This window comes from Embiotoca jacksoni, unplaced genomic scaffold (assembly GCF_022577435.1).
Source record: "Embiotoca jacksoni isolate LCO1_2020_lvr unplaced genomic scaffold, fEmbJac1.0.p SCAF_8, whole genome shotgun sequence".
Classification (NCBI taxonomy): Eukaryota; Metazoa; Chordata; class Actinopteri; family Embiotocidae; genus Embiotoca; species Embiotoca jacksoni.
In genome coordinates this window covers 10,537,626-10,551,990 of record NW_027185436.1, presented here as the reverse complement: position 1 = coordinate 10,551,990, position 14,365 = coordinate 10,537,626, and the positions used below count along the sequence as shown (strand labels likewise).

The 14,365-nt window shown below is 39.7% G+C and overlaps 2 protein-coding genes across 8 annotated transcripts in view; one reads left to right on the top strand and one right to left on the bottom strand.

Annotated features, from left to right (window-relative positions):
- Positions 1–204: 204 nt before the first annotated feature.
- On the bottom strand, positions 205–8,714 carry LOC138191563 (probable gluconokinase). Of its 3 annotated transcripts, none has more exons than XM_069138450.1 (7): positions 8,599–8,714; positions 8,444–8,520; positions 6,565–6,643; positions 5,876–5,906; positions 5,654–5,740; positions 4,080–4,123; positions 205–2,007 (listed from the first exon to the last, which is right to left on the bottom strand). In XM_069138450.1, exons 3-7 carry the CDS (start codon positions 6,600–6,602, stop codon positions 1,635–1,637), a joined length of 573 nt encoding a protein of 190 aa, XP_068994551.1. In that variant the 5' UTR covers positions 6,603–6,643; positions 8,444–8,520; positions 8,599–8,714; the 3' UTR covers positions 205–1,634. The 3 variants fall into 3 exon arrangements, with proteins under 3 accessions (XP_068994551.1, XP_068994550.1, XP_068994554.1); XM_069138449.1 differs by having other exon boundaries at positions 8,621–8,714; XM_069138453.1 differs by having other exon boundaries at positions 6,565–6,638; positions 8,621–8,714.
- A 429-nt stretch (positions 8,715–9,143) lies between these two features.
- frmd3 (FERM domain containing 3) overlaps positions 9,144–14,365 on the top strand; it is a 58,822-nt gene continuing 53,600 nt past the window's right edge. For all 5 annotated transcript variants that reach the window (XM_069138445.1, XM_069138442.1, XM_069138444.1 and 2 more), the window contains exon 1: positions 9,144–9,634. In XM_069138445.1, the coding sequence (XP_068994546.1) occupies positions 9,530–9,634 (105 nt within the window). In that variant the 5' untranslated portion in view covers positions 9,144–9,529. The remainder of the gene's footprint in view (positions 9,635–14,365) is intronic.

The following is a 14,365-nucleotide window of genomic DNA, read 5'->3' as shown; positions in this document are numbered from 1 at the left end:
ATTTTCAGATGCAAATTTGTCAAAAACAAATATTGTTGGAAGTCTATTTAGGAGCAGGTAAGAAACCTGTGCTATTAAAGGTAAAGCAGAGGTGCATTATATTTACTGTATGTCTTTCCCCAGCCCTATAAACCAAACTGAACTCAAATTATACAAAATTACTGATAACTTTTTAGAGATTAAGAAGAAATGTTATATTCCATGGACCTGAAATGAATCAGCAACAACCTTTATAATCATTCATGTTTGACATTAAAAAAAAAAAAAAGATGCATTTCCCAAATTCCAGTTTCATAAATGTAAGGTTTCATTGCTGGTATTGCTTGTGTGATCAAACTCCGGGTATCTTTTTTTTAAAATTGTATTTATAGTTTTGGACAATAGGCCGGCCAAATCGAGAATGGAAGCTTCAATGTATTCCTCTACATTACTAAACATTCAATCCTCACAGTGCAAACCTTTAAAATACTGGCACGCTCCTCAGCTAACGTCCACACTCTCTTTTACTGCTTGTGTGAGCATCTAAACCTTTTATTTATTGCATACTACTGAGGGGTAATATCACTTTCACCAAAAAAAAAAAAGAAAGCTTTTGGTCCTAATTAAAACCCTTTGCAATTTTGACACTACATTTACTGGAATGACACTTAGACATTGGTTTAAAATGTTTGCAAGAACTATCTGTTTTCGTTCTCACAAATGCACCAAAGGATCAAACAGGATTCTGCACTTCATTCCCTACTGAAGCACTAACAAGGAGATCAAACCCAAACTCCCGCCGCTGCTACAGCTTCTCTGTGGTTTTGCATGACAGCTGAAACAATGACTTATTTGTCAACTTCACTGAGACCCAAACTAGATATAGACCTCTGTGGGTGTTAACTGTGGACCATTACAAGATTAAAGGCCCACAAGGCGGTAGCTCTATGAGGGTTTACTCGGACACGTTGGTGCATTAGTTAAGTGTTACCACACTCACAGTGACAGCGCTATCACGCTGATGTTGACCATGTTCATCCTCTTAGTTTAGCTTGTTAAGATGCTAATAATTCCTTATTAGTATTAAACAAAACATACAGCTGAGGATGATGGGAATCGGTTTGTTAGTTTCTGATTGTACACTAAAGTATTTGACAAATCAAAATGTTAACCTGAAAATGGCACTACATTCAGGGGATTATTAAAATGATTATAGTTCATTCTCTACAGGCCCTGAATGTCTATACCAACGTTTAGAGCAATCTATTCATTCGTTTTCAAGACATTTGTATAAAAACCCACAAAGTTGATCTCACAGGACACCGTCCACTCCACTGAGATATTTCTAAATAAGTGAAAAAAAAATTGACTTGCTGAATGACTAGAGAATAACACAAAGACTTGATTCTGTAGGACTTTAAATATCTTAAGCAAAATTCACAGTTATCACTCCAAGACATGTCACGCTGGATAGAAGTCGACTTCTTGGAGGAGCAACAGGAAAAGTCAGGATCATTACGGTTAGAAGGAGCTGTGGGCACCATGAATGCTGGTATATAATTGAACAGCAATCCAACCAGAAGTTATTTGATTTTGGACAACGAGCTACTTGTACGGCTGAAAACATGGTGATCTCTTTTGGTCGGCTGCAGCAGTTACCGCATCACTGATGATGACTTGAGACTGATAATGTGCTTTTCGACCTCCGTAGCCACATCAGTGATGCTCCTCCCGACGTCCACCGTAAACCCGTTCTCCTCTTTTAAAGGTGGCTCTAAAATATCAAACTGGGAGCGCAGCATGTCCGCTTTCATGTAATGTCCCCTCCGGGCCGCCAACCTCTGATGAATGACATCGTAGTCACCATGCAAGAAGAGAAAAAAGACATCAGGAGAAGAAGGAGGTGAGATCTCTTGGTCCGGGCTGGAAGAGGAAGCTAGGGCTTTGGAGCCGTAGAGGAGGATCTGTCTGTAGTGACGCTTCAGTGAAGAGCACACCACAAGAGCATCAGAGCCGGAACGTCTTTCTCTGCGATGCGAAGACAAACACATATGCACATAGTGAGTGAGGACAAGAATAACTACTGAACTGCACACTGAAATGCTGTGTGGATAACAATAAAATGTTTAAAAAAAAAAAAAAAACAGTCGAGAAACAAACTTTGAAAGTAAACTTCGGTCACAAACAGCAAAGGAGGTGAAGAGAACAAGAGCTATGTAAGGCTAAGCAGACAGAGACAAATAAATGTGATGGAGTGTGAAAGAGTTAAGGAAAGGAAGTCTTTGATGTTTGCCACAGACGTTTTAAGAAAAAGATGGCACACTTTTCCCTTCTCCCTCACCTCTTCTCCACACTCTCACTCACTTAATCTGTCTTTACTCTCCCTTTCCTCGCTCTCTGGTTTTCATCTCAATTTTCAAAACCATCTGTGATATTTTTGATCTTTTTCGACAATTTCACGCCTGCATATTCTTACCTCGCTGCTCTGCTTTTCAGCTCCGTCTTACTCTCTAAACCCATCATCTTCTCCTTTCTGTCCTCAGAAAATGTTGTGTTATATTGAAGGTGTCTGTGTGTAATAAACATTGTGTGTTAGTTAACCTGATGAACCTTGAGCTTTTAAGCTCTTATGTTGATCACTATAAGGGCTAGCCACACATGCTGTATCTGTTGTCAGAACAGTCCAGGCTTTCTAGATCTTCTTTAATTTAATATGATAACACTTGCAGAATTTGTACATTAGTAGTTTATATTAGGGAGAAAAAAAATGCATTGTAGAAACAGTTGTTTTTTTTCCACATGTATCCCACCATAAAATGCTTGCTGTAAAGATTTCTCTACAACACTTCACTTGAATGGGTGTGCGTAAGACTGACATGACACCGTCATAATGTAAATTGACATTGTTTGAATGTCTTTGTTATGAAAACACAACCCTCACCCTGATTATTTATAAAGGGTCATTAATAAGTTCCTTGTCCTGCGGCTCAAGTTTGGGGTTCGGGTTACATGTTTATGATGAGGTTATGTTCTCTTGGTTGTTGTCATAACAAAGATGTCTCAAACCATGTCAACTCTGAATTAACATTCATGAGGACTGCTTCATCTTCATGGCAGATGTCATGTGACTCTTATGCACACTCCTTTAAGTATAGTGTCATCGATATCTTTTCATTATTGTGTGAACCACGGGGGTAGGACGCTATGACTATGACAACAACATGTGCAGAGATACATTTCCTTGTTTTATTCACTTACACACACACGTCTTTTGACCACAACTTCTGAATGAATCTGCTTTGAGAGGCTAAAACGTTATTTTGTGTTTCCAGACAAATTGTAATGTAACGTCATGATTGTTGAAGACAATGCAGAAGTTGGCTGGGATTTCAAACTGGATTCATCGACAACGATTTGTCGACAGAGAAACAATGAGTATCATCAGAGAGGGTAAGTTCTGCTTTTTATTTTGCGGTGCATTGTGAAGCGATTAGGATTTTGTGACTCATTCAACTGAGAAACAGGAGCGTGAAAATAGGTGAAGAAACTAGTGAAGATATTATTTTGTAGATGTCCGATCTGTCTTCATTAAGCAATTACCTTAGTAGGCACAAATATGTAACTAGCAGCATTACAAAGGTCCAATTCTGGTCCTTATTGTGACTTGTGTTCCACATTTATGCAACGATGACTTCATGAATTGGTGTGGAGACAAACACAGGTCTATATGCAAGTTGTAATTACTACGATTGAAATTTTTACAAATTTGATGGAACTAACATCGTTGGAAAAGTCAAGTCGTGAAGTTTCAATGAATGTGTGTTTCACCTCACTGTGATTAATACTTAATAAGCAATTCAACCAGGATGAAGTGATATGAATTGCATGAATGCATGTTGTGTATTTTGGGCTCCAAGTTGTGGGGACCTGCCTCCCTTCTGGGGACAAAAAGCAAGTCCTCATAATGTAAATTATTACATTTTAGTTTGATGACTTGGTTTCAGGTGGGGTTAAGTCTCCAGGAAATAATCAGTTAATTAGTCAATGTAATGTCCTCTGAAGTGATGGAAACATGACTGTATGTGTGTGTTTATTCTCACCTCTGAATGACTTCATGTAGTTTGAGAAGCCAAGACACTCTGTCCTGAAGAGATAAACAACATTAAAAAAGTGGACATATTTTTGTTATAAATGGCATTAATTAAAATTGTTTATTTCATTCTTAAGAGATATTAGAGGGTTACAGTGATGGTTAGTTAGACTGCACCTTGGAATGCTGTGGCGAAGGCAGACTGCATTAACAAACTGAGGCTTTTTTCATAAAAGAAACACACATATATTCTTCCTATGTAGAAATGTTACTACAGAAAACACTGAAAAAAAAGGTAAAATGAATGTAACGTACAAAACTAACTCTTCGCAGTGACCATAGTGCAGCAGAAACTGTGTTTACGATGGGGCTATCAGGGCTCATATTGCTTACAATTACTCTTTGAGGGACTCAAAGATGGTGCAGTGGTTAGCACTGCCGCAAGGAGGTTCTGGGTCGGATCCCTGTGTGGAGTTTGCATGGTTCTCGCTGTGCCTGCGTGGGTTCTCTTTGGGTGCTCCGGCTTCCTCCCATCGTCCAAACACATGCATGTCAGGTTAATTGGTGGTTCTGAAAATTGCCCTTAGGTTTGAATGAGAGCGTGACTGGTCTTTGTTTCTGTCTGTCTCTGTGTTGGCCCTGTGATAGACTGGCAACCTGTCCAGGGTGAACTATGCCTCTGCCCAAAGCAAAATGGGATAAGCTCTAGCCCCTTCGGGACCCTGTTCAGGATAACGATAATGGATGGACTCAAAGATTTTTTTTTTTAAAGAATGAAAAAGAGAATCAAACAGTGATCAGGAAGACGGACGTCGCAGCAATCTTTGATTACACTGAAATCAGAAATAGAATCTGTCCTATTTTGGTTTCAGCTGAGCTGTTGTCCCATTTTTGAGAGGAATCACTTTCTCTTATATCCAGGCTTTGGAGCACTCCCATGTCCTGTTTGGTTACGGCAGCCTCAACCTGCCAAATCTAATACGAAAGATACAGCCTGACAGTAATCCTGTATTTACATTTCTGCTTCACTTAATTCTCAAAATGCCAACTATTTTGTTAAATATGCCAAAGCGTTGGACAGAGCAGGTCCCGTGGTATTTCTCCCTGCCGTTCAAAGTACACTTTCTGAGTGGGAGGTTATCATCCGCCACCAAACAGCGCTACCAGCAAACTGCTGCCAAATGCTGGCTGCTCTGCCCGTAGGCTTGTAAACTCAACTTTGGCAGGTAGCCAGTCAATTATAGTGAGGTCTCCCTTTATTTTAAAAGTCAACATGGACAGGGAAAAGATAAATATTGAACAAACAGAAAATAAATGACTCATGAATTTTAGGTCTGTGGGCTGTGATGAAAAACTCCCCCTGTCTGCTCTGTGTGCTTGAATTAAGCTTCTGCCAGCTACTTGTTGGGCTTTGTGTTGCTGTAAGTTTGAGAGAATACTTCACTCATGACTGAAGTGAAATGTGAACTCCATCGATGATTCGCACACACACACACACACACACACACACACACACACACACACACACACACACACACACACACACACACACACACACACACACACACAGACTCTTGAGCTGACCTGGTCTGTTAGTGGTTCACCACGAGTCATCTTCTCAGTGTTTTCTTGTGGGTGGAAGTCATCCCCTTCATGCAGAGGCCAGCCAAACTGATGAGTAAACACACATGTATCGGTGAATATCGAGCATACCACCATGCAGAGACATGATGGAGCTGTGTGTGTGTGTGTGTGTGTGTGTTTTTGTATCTTAGTACGATTTTGAGTCGAGTTGGGTATAATTACCTTTTCAGATAGGAGCAATCCTAAAGAGCTTCTGTATTTAAAAAAAAAAAAAGGAGCAAACAGACAGCATTGACACAGAAAAATAATTTCACAAAAGAAAAAGAAAAGCTGTCCAGACGATGTACTGTAATTGACATTGACAACTCAAATTAAACACGAATTGAAGTGATTTGTCAATTGACAACAATTTAATAGGAAAATCATATTTAAAAATTAAAAATTAAAATGACTAACATTACATTTAGTAGTTCCACTCTCAGTTATGAAGATTAGCTGGGTTTTTTTTATGTTATGTAACTATAAATTGAATATTTTGCTGTTATCTGAGGTCATTATCTGGGCTTTAGGAAATTGTGACGGCCCATTTTTGCAGCCCCTCTGTAGTGATTTGGTGTGAAATTACATCTCTTACAGAACTATACTGCGGTTGGTTTACTGTTTTCCTGAATGACTGTATACCAGTATGCAGTAACATATTATATAATAAGACATTCATGGTAGATGAACTGCCACCTCTTGGTTACTAAAGTAAATGAATAACTAATTTATTTTCTCCAAAGCATTTACATGTTTTTTTTCCTTATGGGACTCAATAAACTTAAATAGATTGAGTGCACCCCAGTCAATGTGCCTCTTATGTGAGATACTTTCTGAGGCTGTTTTAAGTAAACATAAACAAACATACATACTTTCCACAACCCGAGACTCCCATTATGATGTAGATCATCCTGTATGTCGATCTCTAGATGCCTAAAGGCACCTCCTGTCCTGAAATGGATTAAAAAAAAAAGAGGAAGAAAACCCTTTCATGAATGTTGTCAAAAACCTGTTTGAATGGTCAACAAATCTTACACAAGTCAGCATTTCCAATACAAAAATAGCCTAAATGTAGAAATAGTACCAGTGTTCGGTAAACAGTGGCGAAGGCACCTGTTAGTTATTCATTCTAGCATTAGATTATTGTCACTTGTGCATGAACATAAAAGTGGGACTGTGACGTTGTATGTACATTACAGATCTTTAGTAGGACTGGTACAAATCATTATTTTCTAATCTGATCATTGTTTTCTGGCCAAATTATTGTTTGGTTTATACAAATTTAGAAAATTGTGAGAAATGCCAAAAGCACCTTCACAAGGCTGGTGAACACGTTTTTTTTTTTTTTTTTTTTTTTTTTTTTATATATAAACTCCTCATAAGTTTTGTGTGCATCTTCATTTGTAGAGAATCTGGGAGATGAATAGATAAATGGAAGTGCATAAAAAAACAAAACAATATTAAATAGAAATGGATAGAAGTAAAAAAATAAATTAAAAAAAAGCAGGAGGCTATGAAAAGAAAGTACCCAACTCAAATTTCAGTGGTTCAGTAAGTGGTTGCACTCCACCACTGGATGTAGCCCAGTCTATTACTCCCGGTGTGGCCATAGAGAGAACACAATTCAATCACGCTAAAGTTTTAATTAATTCGTGCGCACGAGATAATTTTATGAAACAGCACGGCGCACCTGGCTTTCTCCTCTAAGAAGTGCACTGCACCTGCTTCAGGTGTCAGTTGAGCATCTATAAAAATCGATAGCGTCCTCAAAATGAGTATATTGCAAACGATATAATCCACAAACTTTCTATATCGTCGTTGTTGCCTTTTACTAACAATAATGCTTGGCATCCCTTGTGTTAAGTCAAACTGGCTGTGAAGCCAAGCCGCCAATAGCCAGTCCAATTATTGATGACACATTTAGAGTCACCAAAAAGGCTTATACAGACACTATACCATGTATAAATACACTGAGTGCGTAAACGATTGCTATTATCGTAGCACAAGACGTTTTCTGGCTGCGTTGACATTTTTTGACAAAGATGTCGGGGTGTTTTCTCACTATTATCTTCGGGTCGTCGTAAATGACAGTATATGCATGAAACTGAGGAAAGCCAGCCGCTAGTTTATTTACAATCCAGCTGCAAATGCGTTTTTTAAAAAAAAAAAATATATATATATACCGATCATATCCATATCTGTCATTGATTAATCAGGCTGGCTGTGGTGGCTTTAACAACAACTCCGTTAACCAAGTCCAGCTCCGGTATCTACTTTGGACACGTCGTGCGTCCTGGTATTAAAGGAGCAGCGTACCAACCAGCGATTTCTGCAGCTGGTGCTGCAGTGCTCCTGCAGCAATACTACCGCAGCAGTGTTTTTTTGTTTTTTTTTGGTGACTCTAAATATGTCATCGATTAGTCAGACTGGCTGTGATGGCTACGTTGACAGCAATAATAATGATATCGTTGGCTGTATACTAACTTCGAGGATGCTATCGACTTTATAGTTTGTCAGCTGACAGTTGAAGGGTGCAGTGCAGTCCTGACTAAGAGGAGAAAGCCTGTCGTTTTGTCGAGAAACTCACGTCGTGCGCATGAATGATTTAAAATGTGGGGAAGAAATGCTTATTTCGTGCGAACCGTTTAGTCATTCGTGACCACATTTAGCATCTCGTATCCTTGATTTAGTAAATTCGTGCGCACCGATTTCATTTTGTTTTCTCTCTCGTAGTCTATTGATGTAACCTACCGTAATAATGAACTGGTGAATCCGGATGTCACTCAAGCGGTCGTACAATAGTGCGAAAACCCCTGCACGCGTGCAGCCTGCCACAAAGCACATTTTATTAGTTATTATATGTAAACATCTTGGAAATTTAAGAAAAATAATGGCTGTAGTTTTACGTAAACAACACTGTCATCTCACAGGGGGGAAAAAAATGAACCACGATTTGCCTGCTAAATCAGTTGCCTCTCATGTATACGAGAGAAACAAATTCCCATGATTTCCGCGACTTGGACCATGGCCGCGGATTGTTTTGCTAAACGTACGTCATGACGCACCACGGACGTCAGTTACGTTGCCAATTAAAGGGGAAGCGTTCGGTTCTGTAACAGGTTCAGATTGCGTAAATTGTCTTTGACGTCATTATCGAGGGAAACAAAAATAATCTCAGTTGTTATTTTTTTTTCACGTTACTTTATGAAATTATTTATAGTAATTTGTCAAAATAGAAAAAAAGAAATTTAAATTCACAATTTCATTTTCCTCAGCATCTGTTCCATGTATTTGGGAAGATTATAACCAAATTATTTCATAATATATATATCATAAACCAGAGAGCTCACATATTATTTATTACATTTAAATCTTAAAAGAAAAGAAAAAAGCACATGGGCTCTTTCACAGGGCGGGGGTGGGGTGGGGGTGGGGGGGTTACATTCCCTAGCCCCGCGACATATACCACGACGTTTAAATGCAGCAGTGTGAATGTTTGTGCTGAAATTTGAAAAAGAGAAGTGGGGTAGAGAGAGAGAGAGAGAGAGAGAGAGAGAGAGAGAGAGAGACTTCCTCCGTCCTGTAGATCCATCAGTGGGAAGGCAGGAGACGGATTCAAGCTCTCCTCCCTGCCGCTCTGTTGCATCCATCCATTCTCTTATTCATCCATCCACCTTTCCATCCATCCATTCATCTCCAAGGGCGTCTCAAGGGGTGACAAGAACCGGCACATATGTGGTGCGTATGCGTGAGTCCTCCAGTGTGTGTACGTGTCTGCGCGCGTCTGGTCTGTCTGGCACTGCTGACATGAGGAGCTGAAACAGAACCGACACAAGGATGAAAATGCTCCGGTTTCGCAGTCCCAGCATCCGCTCCTTGGACCAGGAGATCCTCTGCACGATCCGGTTACTGGACGACTCCGAAATCTCCTGCAGCATTCAGGTAGAGCAAAGATCCATTATCCACCTCACGCGTTGTGCTCTGTGATTATTTCAAATATCACGTGGACACAGTGGATGGATTTATTTCATTTTTACGGCACTGAAGGTGAATTAAAAATATTTTTTAATTTAAGGCTGTAACAATTCCATGATGTTTACTATTAGTCTGATCATATTGTCATTTCTGTAGGCTACAAGAAAGACCCCTTGATGGTATATTGTTCTATAGTTTCCATGCTGCTGTGATTTACTGGAGAGGTTGCTGCTTTGCTCCATGCTGCCTGTGAGATATGTAGAGAAGAGAGAAAAAAAAAAAAAAAAAAGCAATAGTGATCCCGAGCTATGTTTGTGTGATGACGGCACATTTACGTGAAGTTGTGACTCACATGGAGAGAAGTTGGGATGAACTTTGATTCATCCCACCACCATGGGCGTGGTGGTGATGGATCAATGACAAGGACAGAAACTGTGTTTGGGTATTGTTTGCAGTCAGTCATTAATCTGAGAGTGGGAGAGAGAGGGATGTGCTTACTTGTGTGCCTTTGCTTCTCATCTGCTCAGAGAGGTGTATGTGATGTTTCCACCCAGACAGCAGAGAAAGTCACTCAGGTAATAAGTGACTGCAATGTCGAGCTAAAACAAAATGTATTCTGGACAAATTGGAAATACAAAGTTTTATTGAAAAGCGAGGATTTACTTCAAACTATGTTTGTTGTGTGGAAAAAAATTCAGGAATCAGAGCTTTTAACTGAAATTAAAATATAACAGCATTTAGAGCATGAGGGACAGAAGAGATCCACCACTAATTTACAATCTTGTCTTTATCTCAAAATGACTGATGTAGCTTTAGTCCTGTACTTTCATTGATTATTGAGTAATTACACCCCTCCAAAACACGTCTGTTGCAGCTGGCAAAATTAACTCTAGATCAGCATTTCTGACCAGACATGAAGCCTGGGATTTGTAATGAATTTAAGCACATGACAGAGACACAAACCACCACGTTAACTCCAGCCAGTCACCTGGAAAATTACGGGGGATTAAAATCTGATCATTGGATCCAGTCAATTTATGCTTTAAATATTCTCACTTGAGATCAAACTCTGAAATGTGTCTGGCCTGCCTGAACAAAGGAAAATATAAATTTCCTCTGTTTTCATAAGCAAATTAGATCCTCTGTGGCTCCTCGGGCCCGCCAGCCCTGAGCTGCAGCTGCTGCCAGAGAGGTAAAAGTAAATTCCTGTTAATCTGCCAAATTATGACTCATAATCAAAAAGCATATGTTTAAAAAACAGAGCAGTGTATAAACGTTTGTGCAATGCTTAACAGAATATAAATGCCAGGTCACAATCCAACTGAACACCATTATATTCTGTTAAATGCTGTTATGTTACATCTTCAGCATTGCAACAATTCCTCCAAAGCATCTCCAGCTTGTGAACAACCCAGAGAGTTGAGAGCAGTGTTGAGAGTGCAGTGAGTGAACGCAGCTCCGAGCAGCGCCGGTCTCATCTGTAACCGCCTTCAGAAGAACTTGTCCGCTGCCTCTGCCCTGTTGTTTAACCCCGAAAAGACTGAAAACACTCGCTGCATGTCAAACTAACTGTCTCGCTGGTGTCCTTCATGTACCCAATTAATGATTTACAAAACACCATTAAGTGAACTGAGAGAGAAGGAGGCAGCAGAGAGAGAGGAAGAGGCTGTGTCTGGTTCTTTGTGTTTAGTGCTCACATGCATGTACACTTATGCGCTCGTGTCTTTGAGAGCACAAAAGTGTGTTAAACTGTGTGTACACGTCAGAAAGCATTACAGTGTGTCTTTTCACCAGCAGATGCTTGAATGAAAGAGTCCCATGTCTGTGAGTGTGTGCGTGCTTTCAGCTGTGTGTCTGTGTATCTATGGATGATAAGGAAATGGACATTTATATTTCCAGCTGACTGCATTTTCCAGAGCGTTCTTTAATAGCTTTGTGTTCTGGTGCCAAGCTTTTCCTTCCTACATATTTCATGACATCCTGTGCTCCTCATACTACACTTCTACGGCTCAACAGCAGCACTTCTCCTCTTTCCACTGTACAGAGACTTCCATGTCTTACTTTATCTGCTCATTTCTTTTCCCCTCTCTGCATTGCCGCTGTCTGCTGTCTGATTTTTTTCTGTTCTACTTTTCCCCAATGTGCAGAATATGTAGGTCAGGATAAAATACCAGAGACATCACTCGATGGAAGGCATGAAATCATACGAATCGTGTGTTTAAATTGTTCTCAAATTGTGCTTGTGAAGATAAGTAATAACTAAACAGTTTGCTTAATGTGAGTCTGCGATGTCCTTGTGTGTGTTTTTTTTTTTAACTTTCCTCTAAGGCATCAGTTCTTGACTTTGCATAGAACACGGGTGAATTAGCCGGGTCCCCTTGGGGCACAGTGTTTGGCACTGCATGGATAATCCTGAAGACTTTCAAATATTTTGAAACACCACAGTAAGTGTGAATATTTTGAAGGAAAAATAACAACAACACAAGTATATTTGTACAGCTCTCTTTTAACAACAAGGCAATTTAACCTGCTTTGCATAAGAGACAAAACACATAAAGACAATATATATATATATATATGTATATATATATATATATATTATATATATCAAATATATATGTATAAGAAATACAAGATCATTTTAAAAGACACATAAATTGGATATTTAGAGTAAAATACAACAGAAGTGAGCATTACAAATGTAGTTTCACTGCAGTGCAAGTCATGAATGAAGGATCCCAAATTTGATTTAATGAAAATGCAAACAGAAATTTGTTGTCAGAGCAGACCTTAAATTTCTTTCAGGGGATTACATTTTGACAGTGAAGATCTTGGATTAGATATAAATAGAATTTACACAGAAAGTCAAAATTAGTTGAGTGTTTTAAATGGATGTGGAAAGACAAAGATGTCTTACTTTTAAAATCCACACAAAGCGAGGTGCAGACCAGTGTGAACTCAATGCAAGTCCATCGAAGTTAAAACAGGCTACAAAACTCTTCTCCAGTTCACCAGAGATTTCAACTGTGTTGACATAACCAGACTTAACAGTATCTGAGGCTGCGTCCTTAAGTAAAACTCATTGATCCCTCATACTGCACATACCAATACAAAGCATTATCCTTTTCTTAAAAATCTACAAATTATGATTACTTTTAGTTGAAATGCAAATCACAAGAGAAGGATGGAACTCATAATATCACAGTCATCCTTTTAGAATATTCGACATCAAAACAAATGAGTTAAAAGGTCACATACCCCGTTTCACACATTGTGTTCTGTCTGCCTTATTTTTTCATCCTAATCTTTTAAAAGGCTTTATTAAACGATAAAAGAAGTTTAAAAGAGTTGAAATTATAATCAGGATATCATCTACATAGTAATATACATACAGTGCATCCGGAAAGTATTCACAGCGCTTCACTTTTTCCACATTTTGTTATGTTACAGCCTTACTCCAAAATAGATTAAATTCAATTTTTTTTCCCCTCAAAATTCTACACACAATACCTCATAATGATAACGTGAAAAAAAGTTTTTTTTTTGAAATTTTTGCAAATCTATTAAAAACAAAAAACTAAAAAAATCACATGTACATAAGTATTCACAGCCTTTGCCATGACACTCAAAATTGAGCTCAGGTGCATCCTGCTTCCACTGATCATCCTTGAGATGTTTCTACAACTTGATTAGAGTCCACCTGTGCTAAATTCAATTGATTGGACATGATTTGGAAAGGCACACACCATCTATATAAGGTCCCACAGTTGACAGTGCATGTCAGAGCACAAACCAAGCCATGAAGTCCAAGGAATTGTCTGTAGATCTCCGAGACAGGATTGTATTGAGGCACAGATCTGGGGAAGGGTACAGAAATATGTCTGCAGCATTGAAGGTCCCAATGAGCACAGTGGCCTCCATCATCCATAAATGGAAGAAGTTTGGAACCACCAGGACTCTTCCTAGAGTTGGCCGCCAGGCTAAACTGAATGATCGGGGGAGAAGGGCCTTAGTCAGGGAGGTGACCAAGAACCCGATGGTCACTCTGACAGAGCTCCAACGTTGCTCTGTGAAGAGAGGAGAACCTTCCAGAAGGACAACCATCTCTGCAGCACTCCACCAAGCAGGCCTGTATGGTAGAGTGGCCAGATGGAAGTCACTCCTCAGTAAAAGTCTCATGACAGCCCACCTGGAGTTTACCAAAAGGCACCTGAAGGACTGTCAGACCATGAGAAACTAAATTCTCTGGTCTGATGAAACAAAGATTGAACTCTTTGGCCTGAATGCCAAGCGTCATGTCAGGAGGAAACCAGGCACCGCTCATCACCTGGCCAATACCATCCCTACAGTGAAGCATGGTGGTGGCAGCATCATGCTGTGGGGATGTTTTTCAGTGGCAGGAACTGGGAGACTAGTCAGGATGGAGGGAAAGATGAATGCAGCAATGTACAAAGACATCCTTGATGAAAACCTGCTCCAGAGCACTCTGGACCTCAGACTGGGGCGAAGGTTCATCTTCCAACAAGACAACGACCCGAAGCACACAGCCAAAATAACAAAAGAGTGTCTTCGGGACAACTCTGTGAATGTCTTTGAGTGGCCCAGCCAGAGCCCAGACTTGAACCCGATTGAACATCTCTGGAGAGATCTGAAAATGGCTGTGCACCGACGCTCCCCATCCAACCTGATGGAGCTTGA